The 25,198-nt window shown below is 44.3% G+C and overlaps 2 protein-coding genes across 2 annotated transcripts in view; one reads left to right on the forward strand and one right to left on the reverse strand.

Annotated features, from left to right (window-relative positions):
- LOC119456469 (ubiquitin-60S ribosomal protein L40) overlaps nt 1-25,198 on the forward strand; it is a 578,246-nt gene that overhangs the window by 444,213 nt on the left and 108,835 nt on the right. The window lies entirely within an intron of this gene.
- LOC119456466 (26S proteasome regulatory subunit 6B) overlaps nt 1-25,198 on the reverse strand; it is a 41,773-nt gene that overhangs the window by 16,418 nt on the left and 157 nt on the right. Inside the window, exons 2-5 of the mRNA XM_037718276.2 lie at nt 24,161-24,238; nt 14,764-15,097; nt 10,796-10,999; nt 2,469-2,636 (exon numbers count right to left, since the gene is read on the reverse strand). Of these exons, the coding sequence (XP_037574204.1) occupies nt 2,469-2,636; nt 10,796-10,999; nt 14,764-15,097; nt 24,161-24,238 (784 nt within the window). The remainder of the gene's footprint in view (nt 1-2,468; nt 2,637-10,795; nt 11,000-14,763; nt 15,098-24,160; nt 24,239-25,198) is intronic.

The raw sequence follows: 25,198 nt of genomic DNA on the forward strand, positions 1-25,198 counted from the left end.
ACAAGAAGGGGGCAGGGGGCGAAGGAGATGCGTGCATGGCTGCCCGCATGGCAGAGCACACATCCAGGCCACGCGCCCCATTTTGGAGGTCATCTACGGCAAGTGCAAAGGGCGATGACTGGTGCCTTGATGCGCGCTGTTTTCCCTGCGCGCCTCATGTTGTAGGTCATGTGAAGAGAGAGGCAGCACAAAGTGTTCACTGTCCATTGCCGGTGCTCTTCATCATGGCAGCGTTGCAGCAGCAAGTGTTTGTGGTCATCAAGTAAGATCTCATCATGTTTGTCTGTGCCCACGTGACACCATGCTTGTTAATTTAATTAGTAAGCTTATGTTTACTCCAATTTATATGGCCGATAAAACTACAAACTTTACTTCATGTAGTTGTCTGTTTGCTATTGCTGTCAATGCTACGCCTTTCGGGTGAAGCATTTTCTCAAGCAGGACGAATCCATATGTTCTGAAAATTGATGATGATGATTTATTGGCATCCCCTTTGAAATGAGGTAATGACAAATAGTCATCTAGCCTGCTTGAGTTAATCAGGTATGCTATACATGCTTTTTATTGTAGCATTTTTGTATGCACCTCCTTAAGTTTTTTCTCTCCCTAAAAACTTCGCTATCCACCTTGTAATGCTACCTATGCCTGTAATGGAACCAGTCGTATCAATCTCTTCTCCACTTTTTTTTCACCAATACTCTAAACGTTTCTTGCTTATATCAACTGCTGACCGATTGTTGCTTCCATCCACTTTAAATCCAAGCACTTCTGGAAGGTGTACGTTACCTACGGGTCTCACTGGGTGAATCTCTTCGCATTCCATTAGGATATGCTGAGTGGTCTCCGGATCTTTGCTGCAGCACACACATGCCTCACCTAGTTCCGAATATTTGCTCCGGTATGTTTCGGTCCTTAGGCAACCGGCTCGAGCCTCAAATAGCAAGGCACTGCCCTTTGTGTTATCGTACAGATTTTCCCTTCTAATTTCTTTCTTCCCATTATTGCAAATCATGGTCTTTTTTGTTTCCATTCTTTGCATCCAATTCACTGTTTATGTTTCTCTCACTTTCTTTTTGATGACTCCTGGTTATCTATTTACACTTTCAATTACCTTGTACTTGGTTGCCAACTTTCTTGACCTCTTCCTCCATTCTGTGTCCACACTTTTCAGGTACAGATACTTGTGCACTTTAGCCGCCCGTTTATTTTGATCCATGTTCCCGAGTCTTTCTTCAAAACTAATTTTGCTCTGCGCTTCTTTGACTTCAAAAGAGGCCCAACCCATGTCACCCTGCCTACCCCATTTGTGGTTTTACTGTGGGTTCCCAAAGCCAACCGGCCTACCCATTTTTGGTTAACCAACAACCCTGACAAGATATCCAATTTTACGCACAGAATGGCATTTGCTAACGTTAGCACTCGCACCATTACTCCTTTCCAGATTCCACGCACCACATTCATATTTATTGTGACCCCAAAGCGCTGTGTGTTTCATTATTGCTGCATTCCACTTCCCCTTTATTTCCCTTTTATGTTTTCGATTTGTGGGTGCCATCTGATGGCGGCTGCGGGCACTAAGCGCATTCTACTATGGCGCCCAGGAATTATGGCGCCGCGCAACATGCTACACCCAAATCTCAGACGTCGTGAGCCACACCAACACATTGTTCTCACCGCTACCTGTACCGCTCCGCCGGCACTCATAATCGCGCAATTATAACCAGACGTTGTTGCGATAATTTGTTTATAAGTTATTACAGGGGAGATACTACAGTTAATAATGAGGGCATACTATGATTAGTTAGAAAAGTGTTTCAGGGCCCTGAAGGCTGTACATTATTCACAAATTATTACAACAATATTCAATATTCGATTTGATTTGCTTCTGGCACTATTCGATTCGTACTCGATTCAGTCTCAAAAACTAGTATTCACACATCCTTAGACGAGTATGGTAAAACGATGCTCGCGCTGCACTTTACCCCTGTACCATGGAGAGGTGGTACCATGCGCTGTAGGCCTAGTGTATCACGCAAAGCTAAAACACTCCATTTCCGCAATATGCTTCGTTACGATGGCTAGAAATGCATCGGACTTTGACCTTTGGTGCGGTTTTGTCCAAAAAGGCAGTTCGTGTGAGCGAGATATTTCATTCACAATGATCACTGCACAGTTCTGGGTGTTCAAATTTGCATCAGTGTCTCCTTATTCAAATAGATGTAATGCTGCCAGGACCAACTGATTAGTTTAAATTCGAATTAGCGGGATTTAACTGTGCTAATATTTCAAGGGAGAACTTCAAGTATGAGCCATGGTGTTATAATAATATCTCAAACCTTTCATAGTTTCTATAAGCTAGTTTTGCTTCGAGGGTCCAGTCCATAAAGCTTGAAGTCATGCCCAATAACAACCAGAGAAAATCCATGCTTCAGGTGTAAAAATAAACAGTGCAAAGTAAATGTTCGTACCTCCAGTCTGTGCATCAAAGCGCTTGGTGGCAATGGCATCTATCTCGTCAATGAAGATGATGGCAGGTGCATTCTCCTTGGCCAACCGGAAGACATCCCGCACCATGCGAGGACCCTCGCCCAGGTACTTCTGCACGAACTCCGAGCCCACCACACGAATAAAGGCCGCTGCATACAGAAGTAAGCATAACTTCATGAAGCTAGCAGGACACAATATGAAAACTTTTCACAGATGACTTGTGGCCAGTCAACAGAAATCTCAACATATTTAGGCTGACCCATAATGCTTTCAATGCACTTTTCAAGGCATCATCGGATCCAATAATCACCATTTACAGTGCCTATTCATGTGACCTTCATATGCGATGCGACAGGATGCTGTGGGGATTTCAACCCATGGCTGTTAACTGTTCCTCGGACAATACCATCAGAACATAGCTGAGTGACAGCAGAGTCCTAGAAGTAGGGCAAGACCAGGGTGTCACAAAAGAGCGCATAATCTAAGCGCACGCCACGCGTCACTCAAGCCAGCAAGGAAACAAAACGGCCCACAGCAGCTTCAACAGAGGGGGAAAACGCATACGCCACAGACAGCTGACGCAATCAATGGAGTCTAGAAGCTACGACAAGATACGTGAAGGCGACGGTAACGAGAGGGAGAGAGAGAGAGCGTACGGGCCGAAAAACACTCTCAGACCCCGACACAAACGGTGAGTGGAGAAAGAGAGAGGGAGGAGCCCGAGCGCGCGCCAACAGATGAGTCAGCACCCTCCTTGACGACGCTCCGATAGCCGCGGCTAAAAATGCGAGAATTAACTAGAAGATTCCCAGGCTTTGTTCATGCTACGGGATCACGACTCCGATAGGAAGGTTCGAGAAGTGCCGGCGAAGGCTATAAAAGAGCCGTGCGGGAATTGGAAGGAGGTTCAGACCGCGCTGGTGAAGAGATGCGACGTGAAGACCTAGCGTCTGCGGAAGAAGGGGATTCCCCGGCAAGCTAACCGACGAGTTCATCGAGCGTCTGCATTTCCGGAAGAAGTTCCTTCTTCGAGATTTGCCTCGAGCTACGCCGAGCTCGTCCGGCTCAAGACCAGCACAGGTGGATACGATTGGACACTTAGTGTTCCTATTCATTCTGTACTTTACGTGTTAGACTCTTAGTACTTGTCGTTAATTATTTTCCAGTGTTTTGTTAATACCCATCTGAATTGTATTGTGATGTGTCTAGCCTAAGTGTGCACGTGTGTATGTAAATGCCTTGTTTGAAGAATATATATATATATATATATTTGTGTTTCGACAACTCTAGGCTCTGACTCGGTCTTTGGACCACAACCGGCGTTCGCTGGCACACCAGAGGGCCCTTTATTATTGCCATTGCTTTCGTGGGGTTATATTCGGAAGCTGATTAGTCGGCTTTGGAATTTGGCCTGGCGTTGGCACCTCGTTCACAGGCTGTGACACAGGGGAAGTGTATGGTCATGTTAATTGCTTCTCCACATGTGTCACACAATAGGCAGGCAGAGGTCTGGTTGTGACCCGGTATGCAAGCTAGTAAGCCACCATCTTGTGGTGCAAGAGTGTGATAGGAGAGACTGTTCTTACCTCATTGAGTGAACAAGGTATTGCAAACTGCTCCTGCGCAACATGTGTGTTGTACGAGCAACATGTATGTTTGTCAGGAATTTAAGCATTCCAGAAATGGACAGACGATGCAAACATATTAAAAAGCACTTATCTCAAGAAACGATTGTAACAAATAAAAACGAACAACGAAGTAATCTCACACACCATAAACCCTATACACACATATTCACACCTCTTTCGCACGTGTTTTTCCGGTCACTCATGACGTGGTTTTTTTTTTTTAGTATGTTTGCATCGTGTTGTCTCTGTCCATTTCTGGAACGCTGAAATTCATGGCAAACACACATGTTGTACAAGGGCAATTTGCAATACCTTGTCCACACACACACTCAATGAGGTATGAACACTCTCCTATCACAGCCTTCCACCACACGATAGTGACCAGACTTGGCACTTTGATGGTGGCTTGTTAGCTTGCATAACATGTCACAACCAGACCTCTGCCTGCCTATTGTGTGACACACGTGGAGAATGTGTTGTACCAACCTCACGTGTGCTCACTCAAGTAAAGAGTGTTAACAGGCAGCGGCAACACAAGCCAATGAGGCCCAGGCTAAAGAAAATGGAGTGCCAGCATCGGTCAAGACCGAGTAATTCTATTATGTAGAGTATTCAGTGAGTGCCTGCTCAGAAGACAGAAACAGAGAAGAAAAACAAAATTATATTCTGGGGTTTTAGGTGCCAAAACCACACTTTGATTATGAGGCATGGTGCAGTGGGGGACTCCGGGTTAATTTTGACCACCTGGGCTTCTTTAATGTGCACCCAATGCACAAGACATGGGCGTTTTTGCATTTAACCCCCATCGAAATGCGGCTGCCACGGCCAGGTTTCGATCCCGCTTCCTAGGGCTTAGTAGCGCAACGCCATATCCACAAGGCCATCATGGCTGGTCAGAAAGAGAGAAGATCGAGAGATGATGAGATAGAGAGACTTAGAGTAGAAACGTTGTTGAGGTGGCGACAACGTAAGAGAAGATGTAGTAGAACTTCGTTCACACATTCTGAAAAAAAAAAAAAAATCCAATGAAAAACATACTAACCGGGAGAATGTACGACCTACCTAAAGTCACTGAAAAGTTTGTCCGATTCATCAGTCATTGTCATTTACAGAATGCAAAGCATTGCGCGAATTATTGCTGCACAAGATGGCAACGCGTGCTGAGCTGATGGGGCCTGAGAAGCAAATTGTCATTCTTGCGGCATCAGCAAGCTTATGTTCCTGCTCCTCAAGTTCACCCTGGGTCAGTCGCTTCTTCAAACTTTAACGCTTCAGCTTTGACGTGCCTACTCAGTGAGAATGGTTGCGGCACGAGACACCAATGCGCGTCATGCTGGTGGGGTCCGAGTGACCAGTGACGCACTTCGTTTTTGTAGTGTTAAGACAACGACGTAAAACCGAAATGAAATTGAGCTCATAGGCAACACTGGAATACAATGTCACCAAATCCAAACAAGGCGCTCACTTCATGCCATCTGATACCTGCCAAGTTTGGAGAAACTGAATCCGGAGAGATTTTCCGACCGAGGGGGGTGGGGGGCGACCGAAGCAGGGAACCCACGTGGTTGGCAGCGGATAGCAGAAGGTTGTGCTCCAGCAAAAATCCAGTGAACAAGCACTCCGCACAAACAACGTCATGGTCACTGTCTTTTTTACAGAACTGTCCCAGCTGCTGCTGATTCTCTTGGTGTCATGTGTAAAGACTAACGTGCGTGTGTCTGGTGCGGCAGACGGACAGTGATTATGAAAGAAAAAGAATGGTGGGATTCGGCGCAAGCTCGCCTGACGCAGCACGTCGGCCAACAGCCAATCACAAAAACACACGGGTGCTGGAAGAGGGAGCAGAAGAAGAGAAGAAGAAGAGAAGAAGAAGGAAGGCTGCATTCTGGAAGAAGGAAGGCCGGTGTGCGGAGTGGACGAAGCGAGGTTGTCGGGCTGCGGGTCCATGTCTCAAGACTTCAGGAGCACCGGGCGGAGAAGCGAAGCTGTCGGGCTGCGGGCCCGAGTTTCATGACTTCAGCGATGATCCGACCTCTGTCCTACCTCCAGCGTTTGGTGTTCGCAGGTCCTGGTGCATGGTGCTGAAGGCAATACCTTCCTACTGCACTCCTGGGACTCCTTGGCCGAGCTGCGGATGATCCTCAAAAAGCAAGCAGCGTCTTATCCTCACGTGACCGACGCACTACAGCTGACTGGTCGTTTCAATGCCGCCCCGTGCAGCTGCACCGACGCATGCCAAGTATTTGTGACTGGTCGTGGACTTCGCTATTGTACATAATTGTTTATTGTGTGAAAACATCTAGAACTGCATGAATGTTTCTATCAGTCTTGGTATCTTGCTTGGTTGGTCTGTGTGTGTGACGGTTTGTGTTAATTATATGTTCATGTCTCTTTAACAATTGGCTTCGTTGTTTCTTTTCCCCACTGCGAATTAGTCTCAGTGGTGGCCAGAATAATTTGAACCATGCAAGTGTAAATATACACTTCCGGGCAAACAACCCTGCGTTTACCTAGGAAAACCAAATCATAACACTTGGGTATGAAGGTAGCTGACATGCTTTTGCGATCGGACGTGGGCGATGATGTCAGTCTTACCTCCATGTGAAATGCCGAAATCACAACTACAAACGACGCAGCGTGACTGATGCTTGCCTTTCCATGACCCTACAATGCAACCGAATTCGGTTCTGTACTGCTTCAAAAATACTTGATCCTTTTTGCGCTCGTAATAATAGCACTGTGGTTAACGAAATAACGAATGTATGGTTTCCCTGCTACTTATTTTATCAATGCTATGCGCTATGAACTTGGATTGGATTGAGTTGGATTTGTTCTTGCCAATCTGGTCAGACAATTCTGCCAATATGGCCAGAGAATGCTCTAGACGTAGATAGAAACGGGGCAAAACTGCTATTTCCGGGAGATTTTCCTGTTGACAGTACAACCGGAAGAAATGGTCAAAATCTGGAAGTCTCCCGGGCAATCCGGGAGACTTGGCAGTTATGCCATCTGCAGTAGGGAACGATGACACATTTGGGTTATCACCTGTTAAAAGCGTGTACAGTGCAGTCCACTTATAACGATACCACGTATAACGATATATCGATTATAACGATGAGTCGACATAAGAGTTTCAACTTATGCATTAGGGCTATGAGAAAAAAACCCATATATAACAATATGTTATTCACCGCAAATCGGATATAACGATAGAAATTTTGCTTCTGGGCAGCGTTTTTCATGCAGAATAATCGTGAAATTTGCGTTCTTAAGAAACCAACACTGTGGAAACCGCTGACATTACCGAACTCTGGTAGCATGTCACTACTGACAATGAAATAGGTGGTGCTTCGATGGAGGAGTTTCCGAGTGCAGATAGTGCTGCCTCGTTCTGCGAAGAGATCTCCGATTGGGCGATCGTTGTCGCGACAGATGGCGGCGTTGTGCGACGGAGGTGACGAAAGTAGCGGCAGTGACGACGAGATTGGCAATGGCCCGTCTTTGACACCGACGCCAACGTTCACCCAACGTGCAGTGCCGTCGATAAAGTCACTCATTGATTTCATGCCCCCTAAATTACAGCCGCCAGTGTTCGCGCAGCAGCTGGACGCGATGCGCACGGCGGTTGTGAATCCAAAACTTCTGCAAAAGCATGTGCAGATTTCTATTTGAGTGCGCCTAACGATTGAGACAATATTAAGCTTTATAAATAAACGTTTCATTTTTCACAACCTACTTTCTACAACATCGATTTTTTATCGCAGGTGGCAAATTTGGTTTTGGGACGGCAAAAATATATGCGGTGTTTTTTCTTTTTTTAACAGCAGTCCAGATATAGCGATGATCGGTTCTAACGATCAGATTTTTTGTTCTTGATATTTTTTTGGTCTTGAAGATCGGCAGCCGGGAACGCCTGCCTGATTTCGTCGCGAACCACTTCGGCGATTGACGCGACGGGTCTATCCACTGTCGGTATCATAATTCTGCGAAGTTCTTCTCTGACGACCGCTCTGATCATTTCCCGCAAGGAGCTCTGATACTGTGGAGTCAATGCGGCGGCATTGATTGCGGTGCTGTTGGACAGTCGATCGTACTGCCTGCACCGTTGATTAAGAGCGCGCTCAATAGCCGCAGCCTCTTTGATAAAATCAGCGACGGTGACTGGAGGATTTCGCACAAGCCCCGCGAATAACTGCTCTTTTACACCTCGCATGAGGTAACGCAGCTTTCTATCCTCGGTCATGTTCGGGTCGGCTCTACGAAAGAGACGGGCCATGTCTTCGGCAAACATTGTGACCGACTCATTGGGTTGTTATTCTTTACAATCTACCGAGTATTTTGTTCTGTTAACGCTCTTTTCTTTTTGCTTGTGTACTACCTTATTGTGTGCTACTGTTGCTTTAAAGGGAAACTGAACAGGTTTCTAAAAAAATCAAGTTATAAGCACCATTTGATACTTTTGAACACCCTGAAAACGAAAATCGACAAGAAATTTGACATGGCGCAGCCAAAAACGCATTATTAGCAAAAAAACTCCGAGCTGCGACTGGGCGGCGCGCGGCGAATCCGGCTCGCATCGATGATTGGTGGAGCGCACCGTGACGTCAATCCATGGGTCCACGAGAGCCCGCCGCAACGTGACAGCTTCTCACCAGGTACTGCGACTACCTTCCAGACGATTTCGCACAGTTCAGTTGCTGTTATGGATAATTTTGATCACTTAAGGGTGATTGGCGTGACACCATACGCATTTAAACCAGTGGCCCGACAACGAGAAACACACGCCAAGCGCGAGCGCGAGCGCTAGTGCGGAAGTTGGAATGGCCGGAGTCCGCCGGATCCGAGGACCTAATTGCGACATTTACCCGCGTTGGAAGTATCGCCTGGTACGTATTCGTAAGGAAGGAAGGAAGCAAGAGAGTATTCGTAAGTTTTTCTGAAGCTGTACCATGTTATATAGCCTTAGCAGTCAGAGCGAGATTGTATTATTTCAGACCAGGCGTCCTTATAACAGAATACGGGGAGACTCGTTTTGTACACAGTGCATTCTACTATTGCTGGTTTGCAAGAAATAAAGTGCGACTGCCGAATTGCCCTGAAGGTACACATCGCATGGAAATTATTGTATTTTCAATATAATTTAATTCAGTGTAGATATTAGGTCCAAAGACGCATTCTGCTGTGCTGTGACCGCAACAAACAATGCATGCAATCATTGCGTTATTCGATCTAGCAGCGAATGCGGAGACGCACTGTCAGCACAATGCATTTTGCAGTTACCAAGTTACTAAGATAACAATACAAGGTGCAGACGTGCCAGAAAAATATATGCCGCACGGAAGTGAATTTTCCTTATTTTTGCAGTATAGCTGTGTTTCGTGACCCACGGCGCTAGAAGCAGCGTTCGAACGCCGCGACGGCGTGCTTGGGCTGCTTGCAATGTCGTGCGGGAATTTGACGAAAAACAAAAAAGTGTGCCACTGCACGTTGTTATGCATATCTATGCAGTTTACTGTAGTTCTATTTTATGCTTTTTGGCCCTCGATTCCCGGTTGTGTTGAAACGATCAGAGGTAAAAGCCCACTCCTGTCGTTTCACGCTTTTTGAACAATCCGCCGCTTTCCTTAAAGCAAGTGATGTAAGCACTCGGGTGTATGGGCACTTAGGTATCCGAGTGCGTCCGGATGCCTGGCGTGACATTGAAACTTTATTTTAGGTGTCTTTTCTACGTGACGTATATTTCTGTTGCGACAGGTGTTCGTGCATGCACTGCAGTGCAATGGAAATAGAAGAAGAATGTTTGTGCTGCCAGGAAGTAAACGAAATTCTTGCAAGACAGAAAAAAAAAACAAAGTGTATCACAGAAGGCTGCTTTCGGTGGCGGCGATTCATTCCGTTTATGAGCGAAGATCGATGGCACCACACCTGGCCTTAGTCGAGCAGATTTCACCAGAATTCCCATTGCATGCATCAACGATAAACTCTGATGGTAATCACTTCTCCCGAAAATGTTTTCAACAGAGAAGAGTGGTTCTTGAAGGCTTGAAATTACTTCATTTCACTGCTGCGATCCACTGAGCAGCTTGTTTTTTCTGCCGTGGGAAATTGTGAAAGATGACGTCGACTCGGCCGCCGGTGCTCGTACAGCCGTAAGCAGCGCAAAAGGACGGCATGGTGACACTGTATGCTTCTTAGACGGAGTTATCCTTGCGGTAACAGTCCTTTGAAGCATTAGCCGGAAACCCAGGGTGGAGATCTTGATCATTTGCGATAAAGGCCACGGATACAACACGACTGGTGCGCAAAACCTGCACACGCTTTGACGTCATTTGACGTCATTTCCGCTAGCTTTCCCCTTCCGCCGCCGCCGCGGGCTGACTCCGCAAGCCGCGGTGGGCGGAGCATAGCTGCGATTTTAATTTTTAATTACGCCACCGCTACTTGTATGATGGAAAAACAAAACTTCGTACCGGGGATTTCAAGTGTCTGTTCAGTTTCCCTTTAAGATGTTAACCATCATAATGCTCTTGTACAGGAGGTCCCGATACAGTCTTTGACTGTGGGACCTCCTTCTGTATACTAAATACTTGTAATATGTCCCAACCTTTAATAATAAATTCTGACTCTGATAGCACACCATCTTGATCAGCAACAGCAAAGTTTGGGCCTAGTGGACGCACCTGTGGTGTGGTGTGCAACGGCCTTGGCCAGCATGGTCTTCCCACAGCCAGGTGGGCCATACATCAGCACACCACGGGGTGGATCAATGCCAATCTGTTTGTACAGCTCGAAGTGAGTCAGGGGCAACTCCACGGCCTCCCTGATCTCCTGTTTCTGGATGTCCAGGCCTCCAATATCTGCATACTTGATGTCCGGCTTCTCGTCTGCACCAAGAGGAAGAGAAGCGAAGGACTGGTGGCAAAAACTCCATCGGCCAATAAGGCACACGCACTATTAGTACAACAATGACAGTGCAGTAACTTTCCAACGTCACACTTGCCAACTTTAAAATTTGATAAATACGACAGTCAAAGCCAGAAAATACAACATTTGCTGAAAAATACTACAAATGTTTTGGTTAATCAATTTGTTAACAAAGTGGTTGCAGATTTCATTCTTTCAGTGATTAGGCGCTCTCATCTACAGTTAAAGCAAGAATGATCTGCCCAAACTATTCCTTGTAGTACAATGAGCCAGTTAATTAGTTATGTTTAGTTATTCAAAATCATAAATATTCATTTTGGGGCATAAGTCGTAGTCGAAAAGTTGCAGAGCCTACTCAGAAACACTTCATCAAGTTGTTTCCAGGACTTTGTCATTTACATAGTTCTTTTTAATGAGATCTGAAGAAAGGTCATTATATGTGGAAAAATTATATCCCTGCGCGCTTGCACATTTGGATAGCAGTGCTCTCAATCATGCTTCAAAAGAATGAAGCCCACATGCCTATCGAAAGCTAACAAGTGGGTTTCAGACCTGCCAACCCCACACTGCAACAAGTACTACAGAAGATGCCAAAAAATACTACAATTGCATAGAAAAATACTAAAATGTCGTTTTATTTCTCAGAAACTCGCTTAGCTGAATAAAATACATAACAAACATATCACACAAGAGGCACACAAGGTTCTTACATCTTGGAAGTGGAGGGCTGGGCTAGTACAGAGGCCGTTGCAGCCTTGGCCTTCCTCAGAAAGTCTTTATCAAAGACCTGCTCATGGCACTTCCCCGACTGGGCACATCTTGCAACAAGCAACTGCTCCACTGTCTTTTTTGACATAGAGGCACGGAACTGTGTGTGCGCCTTTTTTACCTTGCTGAAAACTCTTTCACACTCGGCATTACTATGCGGGAGTGTCAAGACCCCCAACATAACTTTAGAAAGTTTAGCATACCTCAAAGTACCATCCACTTCTCGAAGATCGGAGACCACACGCCACTGCTCGTCAATCCGCTCCTGCTTAGTCACTTCAGCGGGTAGTTCTTCCAACTGAAGACGGCCAAACTCGGCCTGAATGTCATCCAAAGCAGAATTCATACTTTGCCCCTCTTGAACTGGTACAAGCACTGGTAAGCGGTTGATTAGGTACTTGATATCAGCAAACCTGGCGTGTTCAATGGAACCAAGCCTCGCCACTTCTGCACTCTTCAACAGTTCACACTTCAATGGAAATTTGAAGATCATGTACTCTGTTGCCGTCACGAAGAACCTTCTGATCCGAGTAAAAAACTCTTCCTTCGCTTCTTTCTTCAGGCTTTGCAAGCTCTCCGTGGCCTGACTGCTAATTACTAGGTCTTCATCATCTCTTTGGTTGGCGGAAGACATGTAGTCAACGTTGGTCAGCACATCAGTTCTTTTGATAACTGAAGGTTTGACAAACCGCAACATCAGCTCTCTTAGCAGGTTGCTAAGCACTTCTCGGAGCAGATGTACTTGAGGGGCTCCAGACTGCAGGAATACGTTCGCCTTTTCAAACTCGGGAATTACCGACAGCAAGAAGTCACAATATGCCCTGTTGACATCTGACGAAAGGAACATGAATAGTCTTTCTTCTCTGTTCAAGATCTTGCCATGTGGGCGGTTTTGGACTCGCTTGGAAGAAGCTGTACCCAACACAGGAGCACTGGTGTCCAGTCGTGGTCTTTTGCTCTGATGACTGCTCTCTGTTTTCTTTTTCTGAGGGTCAGTCCTGAGGTCACATGGTTTCATGGGTAGCTTCAAGACCGGTCCAGATGGCTTTACTTCACCGTGGAAGAAGCTAAGCAGTGGCTGCCACTGCTCCACAAACCGTTTCAGGCTCCTGCCGAGGGACAGCCACCTAGTGCTGACATGCTTCAAGATCTTTTTGGCCTCTACATCGTGGAGAGACTGGAAAGCTTTCAGCTTGTCCTTCCTTTTCGAGCTTTTCTCAAGGTAGTAAAAAACATCAACTAATACCTCATCGACATTCACTGGAAGGCATGCTGAGCCTTTCTGTGCAGCCAAATTGATCAAATGGCAACAACATCCTACGATGGCGATGTTCTCATGACTTTCTTTAAGCACAGCAGCAACTCCATTCTTCGTTCCAATCATGACTGGCGCGTTATCACACGCCATACCGATGCAGTTCTGGAGCGGTATGTTCTTGCTCTTTAGCGTGTCCACAACAAGCGCACCAATGTTTCGTCCCGTGGAGTCGCCTTCGAGAGCAGGCATCGCGAGCAAGGCAGTGCGAACAGTCCTGTCACAGAACGTCACCACGATGGGATAAAGTTTTGCATCCTTGCTGGCGTCATTGCTCCCGTCAGTGGCGACCGAGAACGGTGTGTGCTTCAGGTGCCTTATCACCTCGTCGATCGCATTGTCGGCCATTTCCTTCACAATTGCAGTGGTCTTTGTACGAGCACAGGCGTAGTTTTTGGCTTCCTTCGAATCGGGGAACATTTTCCTAAAGAGGTCTCCAGCATGATCAGCAGCTGTGAGCGGCACGTTGTGTTCGATCAGGAACGCAGTAAAAAGGCACTCCGCTCGAGTTGTAGCATCGAGATCCGCTCTGCTGAAGTACCCTCCAAGTTTCATGTTGGAGTCCACTAGTTTCGCCGAGTCTTTGTGTTTCTTCGTATTAAGATGAAGCACGATGTCCCGGCGACCAGCGTGCGCTATGTTCACGTCACAGCAGCACAAACTACAAAATGCGTAGCGTTCACCTTTACGCGACCTCTTCATAAATGGAAAGTCAGTCGAATAACTGGCGATAAACACTTGGAAGTATTTCTTAGACATCTTGTGAGCAGCTTGCACTGGATCGTGCGTTGCAGATCCGGCAAAAAAAAAAAAAAAAAACATACACAACGCACCACACGAAGCCCACGGGACAACAAAGAAAAGCAAGCACATTTGCGCGAAGTCAACGGTCTTCGGCTTTGGCTCAAGCCGGATACAAGCCGATACAGTGTTGCCACCATGGCCTCGCGACATGGCGAGACGCAGCCAGTAGATTTTATTGTGCGGGCCGACATTCATTTTGCAAAATTTTCAGCACGAAACGTGAAAAATCGTAAAAATATAGTTGTCATTACGGTACTCGTAAAAATGTACTGAAAATCGGGCACTTTACGATAAAATCGTAAAACTTGGCAGGTCTGGGGTTTGCATCCGTGTTCAGCGGCAGATTATTGCTTACAATTTAGGAGTGCAATGAATTTTGATCTTCACAACGAGGTAGAGAATGTACGTTAGTCACCATGGCCGATTGCGTTCTTTTGAAGAGTGAGAACACTGCCAATACAAGCACACAAGCATGCATTAACATAACTTTTTTTTCATATTTCGTTGGTTTTCTTCAGAGCGTGGAAAAAAGAATCACGTAAAAGATGACGTCCTGGAAACAACCTTAATACATGTTCTTGAGCATGCACAACTTTTCAAATATGACATATGACCTCACACAAATATTTAAAATTTGGGAGAAATAAATGTAACTAATTAACTAGTGAACTGCACTTCAAAAAATAGCTTGAGTTACTCAGGACAGCTACAAACATATTGCTGTTAGTCTCATTTCCCTAAGGTATACGACACTATTTTTAAAGTTTGGTCCTAGTTACCTTTACGAAAGTCTACAAGTGCTTGTTGGGTGCAAAAAGATATTTTAATAATACAGACCAGCACGCAGCATGGAGATGGAGCTGTCAGCCTCCGGGGGCAGTACATCGACGAGTGCATTGCTGTGCTTGTGGAGTGCCACCGAGGCACTGGGCTTGAGCAGCTCACGATCCAGCGTGGACAGGATACGCACATAATAGTTGGAGCCCGTGGTGGAGCCCACAATGCCTGTGTGCGGGTCTACGGCCTCGAGGAACTGGCCAATGACCAGGGGCACGCTCTGAATGCGCTTCACCTCCTCCTGGGCGTGCAGGTATTCCTTCTTCAGGTTGCGCTGCTCGTCCTTGATGTATTCCTCCTGCACTGCCAGGAACTCCAGCTGACGCTCCAGTTTCTGCAGGAGGAAAACAGTACATGTAGAACAAAAAAATTATGGAGATAACCATGTACTGTAGGAATGGACGTTTTGTGAAGCATATAGCAGATAGCTAGCTATAGCTAGTGTTAATAAATGGTCCAACAAAAACTGTACAAAGGATCAAATCCGGTCAAGATGGAATTCGAAGGGATTTGAGAGAGTTGAAGCTGTGGCAGGCGTCAGTAGATATTGAACTTAAACAATTGTCTTCTAGGCTCCGCGCCATTGAAGTTGACGTTTCAGACTTCAAAAATAACCCCACTACGTCGTCAGCTGTTTCTCCTGGGGCGGTTTCCAGCGTCATCTCTCATCAACTCAAAACAATTGAATCGTGTTGTAATGATGCAGAAAACCGGCTTCGACGCAGTAACTTGCTGTTTTTCGGCATTCCCGATGATATTTCTGAGACGTGGTCAAGTGCTGAAACAAAAGTCATTGACCTGTGCAAGGAAATTCGTCCTGGTCCGGGACTCGCGGTGGTCCCGGGTTCGAGTCCCGGACCAGGACGAATTTTTCTTCAACTGCGAGGCTTCTCTTTCGAGGAATCCGCTTGGGTTTCCATTGTAGCTACATTTGGGTGGATGTCTCAGTTTCCCTTTAATTACTTATCTCCACCTAGCGGATTTCCGCTGAACTATTACATCATCTATATCTTGTGGCATCATTCCATCAGAATGGCGGGTCGCTCGTGTTGCGCCCGTACTTAAGAAAGGCGGCCCTGCATTACTATCAAACTATCGCCCTATATCACTGACGGTTACATCTTGCAAGCTTCTAGAGCATATTATCTCAAATTTCATGACGGAATTTCTTGAAAAATGTGGCATTCTGTCCCTATCCCAAAACGGCTTTCGCAAAGGGCTGTCTAATACTACTCTGCTTCTCGCTACACCATTCACGCCCTGGCCTCCATTATTGATAAAGCTGGCCAGGGTGATGTTATATTCAGCAAGGCCGTCGATAGGGTCTCTCATTTTGGTTTCATAAGAAAACTAAGCAGCTACGGCTTTCCGCCTAACGTAGTAAACTGGATATCTGCATATTTGAGCATACGCAGGCAATTCGTCAATGTTGAAGGCCATTACTCTGGACGCCTCCCCATGAACTCCGGAGTGCCGCCGGGAAGCATGCTCGGACCGATACTTTTCCTAGCATATATTATTCACGTAACAGCATGCACTGATGATAGTGTAAGTATTAAATTGTTTGTGGATGACTGCTTACTTTACAAAGTGATTAACGACGCTAGTGACCAAGTAATCCTGAGTACAAGTCTTACTGTGATCTCTGACTGATGCGATACCTGGAAATGAAACTTAATGAAGAAAAAATAGTTTTCATGTGTGTCACCGACAAAAAACACCCTCTAGCATATCAATGCACTATTAAGCAATCCGCAGTCACTGAAACACTCTTAAATATTTGGTGTAACCATCAACAATCGCTTGAACTGATAGCAACACACTGATAATGTTTGTGCATCTGCTCGGCATAAACTTGGCCTGCTAAGGCACAAGCTGAAACCCTCTCCTCTATCCGTGAAACATTTAAGGTTCAACACACTGGTAGGGTCACGATTAGAATACGCTCCCGTCGTCTCAGACCCTTACACAAAAAAAAAAAAAGAAAACGAACAAACTGGAGCACATAAACAGGCTTGCCATCCTCTTCATATTTAATTGTTATGGACATTATGACTCCCTATCTCATTTGATGAATAAAAATAATATTGCTACCCTGGAATCCCAAAGAAAAGAAGAATGCCTAAAATTGCTTTTCCACCTTCAGAAACGTGAACTACGACTTGATCATTCATCCTACCTCCAACCCCGGTCAGCCAGACCTAGCAGGAATCATCACCATGACAAGATAACCCCCATTTATGCGCGCACAAATTACTTTAAGTATTCCTTTTTTTTTTTCCTTAGAACAATCAATGAATGATACTCCCTGCCAGCCGATGTATTCTTGTCCAACAATGCACCATATGCCATGGTAAAATTGCATTTTTAATAAACGTGCGTGTGTGTGCATGCTTTAAAGCATGTTAGCCGGCGCATAAGAAGGATCAGTTGTATCTATCTTCTCTCCATTAGGCTTGATAAGACTGTACTACTTGTATTGCAAATCTTTCTGACTCTTCTTCAATACAATCCCTTGCATTGTACATTGTTCTTATTTTGACAATTTTTTTTTCCTTCGAATCTTTGTACTTCATATCAATATTGTACAAACATATCCCCTCCTGCCTGGGCCACATGTTGGCCTACAGTATTCTGCAAGGGAAAAAAAAAAACTTTATTACTTATTAGTGTATTCAAATTCACACTAGATTCTAGTGTGGGGAACAACCACTTATTGCAATAAAAGCAGATCATTTGTCTTATAAAAAAGAGGGGTACTGCAACCACTTGAATATTATATAAAGAACATACACAAACAATGTAACTGGAAATTATTTATGAAGAGTAACATGCCAAAAGTCCACCAGATCAATGTTCACAAAACAAAGGTCTACAAAGAATACAAAGAATATTATTGCCAAATGTGACCGATATGGATTAATGAAAACTGTATGTCAGCTACCCAAACTCGGCACTAATTATGGGAAACAGACCTTACACTAACAAATTACGGAGTTTTTGAATAAATATGAGGGAACTGTGAGCTGGAATAAGCCATCACTAAAATTAGAACATGTGTTAAATATGTATTTACAACTACGGATGTCGAACTCTGGCCATCCTTGAATTATTTTGTTTTTGGATAATGCCTTAGAGAACTATATTGTTACGGCGCAACCAAGAGTCGCGCCAAAGTCAGAAGACGATGATTTGACTTGTCAAGGTGTAATTGGTCTCGAGAGTCATCTTGTTTGTATATTGTTGCCTTTCGTGTGAATACTATGATTGCCGGAAAACTCATCCAAACTAAAGAGGCTGAAGTTTGATTTGCAGAACTTGGCTAAATCAGCTAAGCAATCCTATTTTTCTGGGCTTGGGAAACGCTTGGTAGAAGATCCAAAGGAATTTTGGAAGTATATCCGGCGAAATGGTCAGGACGAAAATTCTGTCCCCCCTCTAAAATATGTTTTTTTCACCACTGGATACACAAGGTGAAAAGGGAAGAGCTGGAAAAAAAGCCGAAATTTCTTCGGCTTGGACACAGCCATACATGAGGACAAGCTCAAAGTAACTATTCAGTAGTTACTTCTCTTCCATATTTAAAATAGCCAACGCCAATTTCAAACTCTAGGTGTGTTTTTCGTTGGGGATTGAAGAAATGCCAGAGTTTAAGTTTGGCTTGGCAGGTGTGCGGAAGCTATTAGCAAATATTTCTCCTAGAAAGGCAAATGGGCCTGATGATATAGCAGCAGCAATCATTAGTAATTGTTCTGAATCTCTATGTCTATTTCTGCAACCTTTTCCCAAAAGTATTAAGATGTGGGCGCCGTACCTGCCGACTGGAAATTAGCCAATGTTGTGCCTGTATAAAGAGTGGACCTAAAAATTGTGTTGACAACTACAGAACAGTGTCTTTGACTAGTATTACATGTAAAGTAATGGAGCATGTTATATCATCATCAGCAGCAGCCTATTTTTATGTCCACTGCAGGGGAAGTATTCTGAAAGAGTCCACCTAGTGGACTGTCCACTTCGGCTGTCGCCACTGGCAACCGCTTCACGAGCACGAAGGTGCCAGCCAGCCAGTCTCCTTCGCGCTCGTGAAGCGGGAGGCCAATGACGACAGCCGAAACAGTCCACCAGGTGGACTCTTACAGAATACCCCCTCCAGGACGAAGGCCTGTCCCTACGATCTCCAATTACCCCTGTCTTGCTTTAGCCGATTCCAATTTCCACCTGCAAATTTCCTAATTTCATCACCCCACCTAGTTTTATGCCATGCTCAACTGTGCTTCCCTTTTCTTGGCACCCATTCTGGGACTCTAATGGTCGACTGGTTATCTACCCTATGCATTTAATGGCCTATCCAGCTCCATTTCTTTCTCTTAATGTCAACTAGAATATCAGCTATCCCCGTTTGCTCTCTGATCCACACTGCTCTCTTTCTGTCTCTCAACGTTATGCATAACATTTTTTGTTCCATCACTCTTTGTGTGGTCCTTAACTTGTTCTCGAGCTTCTTTGTCAACCTCCAAGTTTCTGCCCCATATGTTAGCACCAGTAGGATGCAATGATTGTACACATTTCTTTTCAATGACAGTGGTAAGCTCCCAGTCAGGATTTGGCAATGCCTGCCGTATGCACTCCAACCCATTTTTATTCTGTGAATTTCCTTCTCATGAATTTCGGGCTTCCCATGAGTAACTGACCGAGATAAACATACTCCTGTACAGGCTCTAGAGGCTGACTGGCGATCCTGAATTCTTGTTCTCTTGCCAGGCAGTTGAATATTACGATAAACATACTCCTGTACAGGCTCTAGAGGCTGACTGGCGATCCTGAATTCTTGTTCTCTTGCCAGGCAGTTGAATATTACGATAAACATACTCCTGTACAGGCTCTAGAGGCTGACTGGCAATCCTGAATTCTTGTTCTCTTGCCAGGCAGTTGAATATTACGATAAACATACTCCTGTACAGGCTCTAGAGGCTGACTGGCGATCCTGAATTCTTGTTCTCTTGCCAGGCTGTTGAATATTATCTTTGTCTTCTGCATATTAATCTTCAACCCCACTCTCACACTTCCTCGGTTAAGGTCCTCAATCATTTGTTGTAATTCGTCCCCAGTTTTGCTGAATAAGACAATGCCATTTGCAAAGCGAAGGTTGCCAAGATATTTGCCGCTGATCCTCACTCCTAAGCCTTCCCAGTCTAATGGCTTGAAAACTTCTAAGCATGCAGCGAATAGCATTGGAGAGATTAAGTCTCCCTGCCTGACCATTTTCTTGATAGGTAACTTTCTACTTTTCTAGTGGAGAGACAGGAAGAGAGCAGTGTGGATCAGAATCAAGGTAGCTGTGGAATCTTTGTAGGCATTTGCCAATATATTCCAGTATGCCTCCTGTACTCCTTGATTATGCAATTCCTCTATGACTGCTGGTATCTCTAATGAATCAAATACCTTTTCATGGTCTATGAAAGCCATAGGTTGATTATACTCTGCAGATTTCTCGATGAACTGATTGATGACATGGATGTGATCCATCGTAGAATATCCCTTCCTGAAGCCAGCCTGTTCTTTTGGTTGACTAAAGTCAAGTGATGCCCCGATTCTACTGAAAATTATCTTGGTGAATATTTTATACAATACTGAAAGCAAGCTAATGGGCCTATAATTCTTCAATTCTTTAACGTCTCCCTTCTTATGCATTAGTATAATGTTGACATTCTTCCAGCGCTCTGGTACAGTCGTGAGGCACTGCATGTAAAGGGCTGCAAGCTTTTCAAGCATGATGTCTCCTCCATCTTTCATTAAATCGACTGTTATTCCATCTTCTGCCGCTTTTTCCCGGGTCACATCTTGCAAGGCCCTTCTAACTTCCTCGCTAGTTAAGGCGACTCTGTATCCTGTTCATCACTACTTCGAAGAACGCACCGTGACTGCTCTGGGTACTGTAAAGGTCAGTATAGAATTCTTCCGCTGCTTTATGTCGCCAAAATTGTTCATGATATTACCCTGCTTATTTTTCAGTGCATACATCTTGCCTTGTCCTATGCCAAGTTGTCTTCTCACTGATTTCATGCTGCGGTCATTTTTTACTGCTTCCTTAATCTTTCTCACGTTATAACTTCGAATAACCCTTACTTTCTCCTTGTCGATCAGTTTCGACAGTTCAGCTAATTTTATCTGACCTCTCGAGTTTGACACTTTCATGTTTTGCCGTTTCTTCATTAGGACCTTTGTTACTTGGGAGAGCTTACCTACTGGTTGCCTTGGTGCCTTACCTCTCGCTTCAATCGCTGCTTCTGATACCAGCCTAGTTACTGTTTCATTCATTGCCTTTACGTTATCTTCATCTTCCTGTTCTAAAGCTGCATATTTGTTCGAGAGCACCAGCCTGAATTGGTCCACTTTTACCCTCACTGCATCTAGATTGGCCTGTTTCTTCCCCTTGACTAATTTTACTCTTTCTCTCTTCAAACTGAGAGAAAGCCTAGACATCACTAACCTATGGTCACTGCACTTTACCTTGCCTAGCACATGCACATTATATACAGTTGTATTATGCCACATCTTGTTAAACATAACCTATTAAATCTAAACCAACATAGCTTTCAGCAAGATTTTTCTTGTTCCACACAACTTGTGGAATTCACACACGACTTGGTACTAGCAATTCACAAAAGGCATATAACTGATTGCATCTTTCTAGATTTTTAAAAAGCGTTTGATGTTGTGGCTCATCATCTACTTATTAGCAAATTACGTGCCTACAAATTGAATAAAAAGGTAATTGCATGTATATCTGAATACCTTTCACATAGACAACAGTCTATGGTTCTCAACGGCATCTCCTCTGATCTTGCTGTGGTGACCTCTGGAGTGCCCCATGGTTCAGTTTTGGAGCCTCTCTTATTTTTATTATATATCAATGATATTACTCGAGGTATTACGTCGACTATCAGAATGTTCACCGACGACTGAGTGGTGTATAGGGTTATTGATTACAATTCTGATTTTTCTTCTCTTCAGAGTGACTTAGAGTTTCATCTTGGTGTGCCGGATGGGAAATGCCACTTAAGGGGGGAGTGGGTCCCGAGAAAAAAATTTTATTATTGACCCTAGAGACATAAATTTTTCAGGGAATATTCAACTTTGTGTACTAATTACTAACATGCAATTATATTTTCTCTACATCACTCCAAAAAAAGTTCCAACTATTCTTGTCTTATAAACTTGGGATGTGACTTGCATAAAAAGTAATGCATCAATAGAGCCCAAATTTTAAAGGTATGTTCCTGAATGTTCAAAGAGTGCACATATGCAATTTAATGTTTGTATCTATATTTTAGCCAAAGTTATTAAGTTTGTAAGTCGCAGTCCCACAAATGTGAATATTCGCTAGAGATTTCTACATGATTTCAAAATGTTTCAGTGTCCTAAAACACTATATCATAGTTTTCCTGCACACTCTCTCTAGCATTCAAGAAAAAAAAATCAAGAGAATTGATTGAGTATTAGCGACACAGTGTTGATCCCAAAATTCAAAACATGGCAAAATATTTGAGAAAAATGCAAAAAAAAATGCATAAATACACATTTTATGCTTGAAAGCCACAGCATTAGTAATCAAAATCGCTCAGAAAGCTCCTGGTGATTAATCTGAACCAGTCTTTTGTTTGGGCTTCTTCTTTGCGGCTGCCCGGAATGTAACACTATATGTAACAAATATGGAATGGAACATATGTGTTGCACAGTGGCAGCCGGCTTCCTATAGTCAGCTTTGCCGCCATACAGTTGTGTTATGCGGCAAAGCATGCGAACACAGTTCTTTGCTTATTTTCACGGGAAGAAATAATTTTTTTAAGAAGCCGCAAGTTAGAAACAGGTAAATAACGTACACATTCTGAGCTACTGTTATTGCTTGAATATCTTCCTAGCACAGGTGTTTCAATGCGAAATGGCTGTTTTCAAAACATGTAGGTTCAACACATTCCCTGTCCCCTAAGCTCTGTTGAGACAGACGCTGCCAGTAAAGGGATCCCTATTCAGCATAGGGGTGCATGCGGGTCCATGCTGACTGGTCAAGTTCGAATTACTCGGCGAAGGTTAACTTTAGGGTCGAAATAACAAAAGCTTGGACCCACAGAAACGCGCAGGCGTCGGTCAGAACCTTCAATTGGAATAGAATTAACGGAAGTTAGTTTGGCTGTGGTTAGTTAACACGCGCGAGTTTTTGAATTATTGCAAACTGAGAGGGCAGAGGCTTCAAGCACTTGTAGCCCTTAGCCTCTGGCTCCTTAGGCAAAACCTGAAGTGAGGCAAAATGAAAGGCAAGACGGGAACCTGCCTATATGAGGCAAAGAATGCTTCGGATTGAAAAGTGTAGAGGGCTAACCATATCAGGAGAGCTTTACGCATCACTCAAAGAGTAGTAGCTCGTCCGATAATGAGAGCATTATGAATGTAGAGTCACAGGCTTGGAACAGTGATGACTGCCCCCAATGTACATCAATGGCGAAACAGGTCCCACATAGTGGATTCAGGTGCAAATCCTGGGTGGGGACAAGAAATTTTCGTTTACTCTTGAAGCTTGAAGGTATTGCTTCCGCTGTGTGCCAACTGAATAAACTGGCTAGATGGAGATAACAAAATAAAGCTGAGGGCAAGCCTATTTGCCACCAGCAATATTTTGAAGTCACATCGCTCCAGAATCACTCACAGGGGAGGCTGTAGAAATTCCATGACAACAAATGGCCACTTCTAGAGTGAGGTAATGCACTAGATTAACCCATATATGCCCAGTGTCCTATATGTAGGAAGCTGAAAATTTTCCAAATAACTCGAACATTTTTTTTTTTGTAAAAAAGCTAGTGCCCCCACGCGGGTGTTTCTGAGGCCCTACCCTTCTCGCGTGCAAGTCTTGATTAGCGTGGGAGCACTCCTCGCCACATGCTTTCAGTCGCAAAATTGTATTTCTGCGTGAGCTTCAATGAACGCCATGTCGCGGAAGAAAATGCAAATGATGCAAATGAAATATAAATTCAAATGATTATTGATGTTGTCGAAATTTTTGTCAGTTATTCCTGAGTAATTGAATATGCTCTGAAAACAATATCATTGTAATATATGCAAAAGCTTTTTGTTTGCGGTCGGTCAAACAGCGGTGTCCTATATGTAGGACGGCTACAAAAACACAGTTCGAAAAAAAAAATTTTTTTTCAATAAAAGGTTGATTCTGCTTTCTGAGGTCCCAGAAGCAATTATTACGGGAAAATAAATCACTTTCCTTAATTTCCCCAAGTTCGGGCATATATGGGTTAAGCCATGAAAAAGTGAAAGTATCACCAACAGTGACAAATCAACTATGGTGCCCTTCACTGGCTAGGAAAAGGATTTGGGATATTAAGCATACCTTATACTTGATATAGAAGTCCTCTGCATCTTGATCGTCTGTGCCAGGTAATTTGGGTTCCAAGTTCAGCACCTCCTCCTGTAACAAAAGCATTACACTGCAAACAGGGCTTGCGAAAGCTGATAAAATGTCTGACATACCTGCCCCTTCAGATTTTTTAAAATCAATTATTAGAACAATAAGTCTTACACTCGTATCTTACAAAGGAACGGCACGTTATGGCAATCTGCCTCAAGCACGAATTAGGAGGTTCCCGTTTGTTCTGCCAGGAGACAAGTCGCGGCGAATAACACTGATTGGCCTCTGATGTAAGGGCACACGCCTCCATGTAGGAACGTGAACATCGGATGGAAATGCTTGACGTCACTTTGCTCTGGTGAATTATCTTTTGCCTTCGACAAATATTTTCGACTCCCCAGGTGCGCTTGTCATGAGGAAGAGCACGCCCCGAATGTAACTTGTGGCGCCAAGCTCAACCCATTCACTTAAGGTTTTGGATGCCACAAATGAAGGAACTCCGCCAGAGAGCCCGATGACAGTTTTGTCATCCGTACAGTGACGCTGATAGATTACCATTTGCAGCGATTTAAACAACTCAAGTGCGATAATATCGAAAATGTAAATAAATATATGCAAATCACAAAGCGTGTGCTGACCAAACCTCTGTTAACGGCGTGAGATTCACTGTAGAGTAATAGAGCAGGCCTCCAGTTTGTTTGTTTTTATTTTTAGGCGTTCCTAAAGTTTACGTCGAAAGATCAAGAAGCTTGCTATATTACGTAGCACATGGCAGTAAAGTGCTGACCGTTTCGCTAGAGGCACGACCTTATGAAGTTGAAGCTTGTACGCTTGAAAAGCAATTGTGCACAATCACGCTCAGTTTCATTCAGGCACGGAAAACGACGCGGCGCCTCACACCGCCACCGTTTTAAGGTGGTATATATTCAAAACGACCAAGAGGTACCGGTGAATCGAGACTGTGTGGCATACGTGCAATGGAGAACTTGTCTACAATGTGACACCGTCTTTAAAATTAAC

This window comes from Dermacentor silvarum, chromosome 6, assembly GCF_013339745.2.
Source record: "Dermacentor silvarum isolate Dsil-2018 chromosome 6, BIME_Dsil_1.4, whole genome shotgun sequence".
Classification (NCBI taxonomy): domain Eukaryota; kingdom Metazoa; phylum Arthropoda; class Arachnida; order Ixodida; family Ixodidae; genus Dermacentor; species Dermacentor silvarum.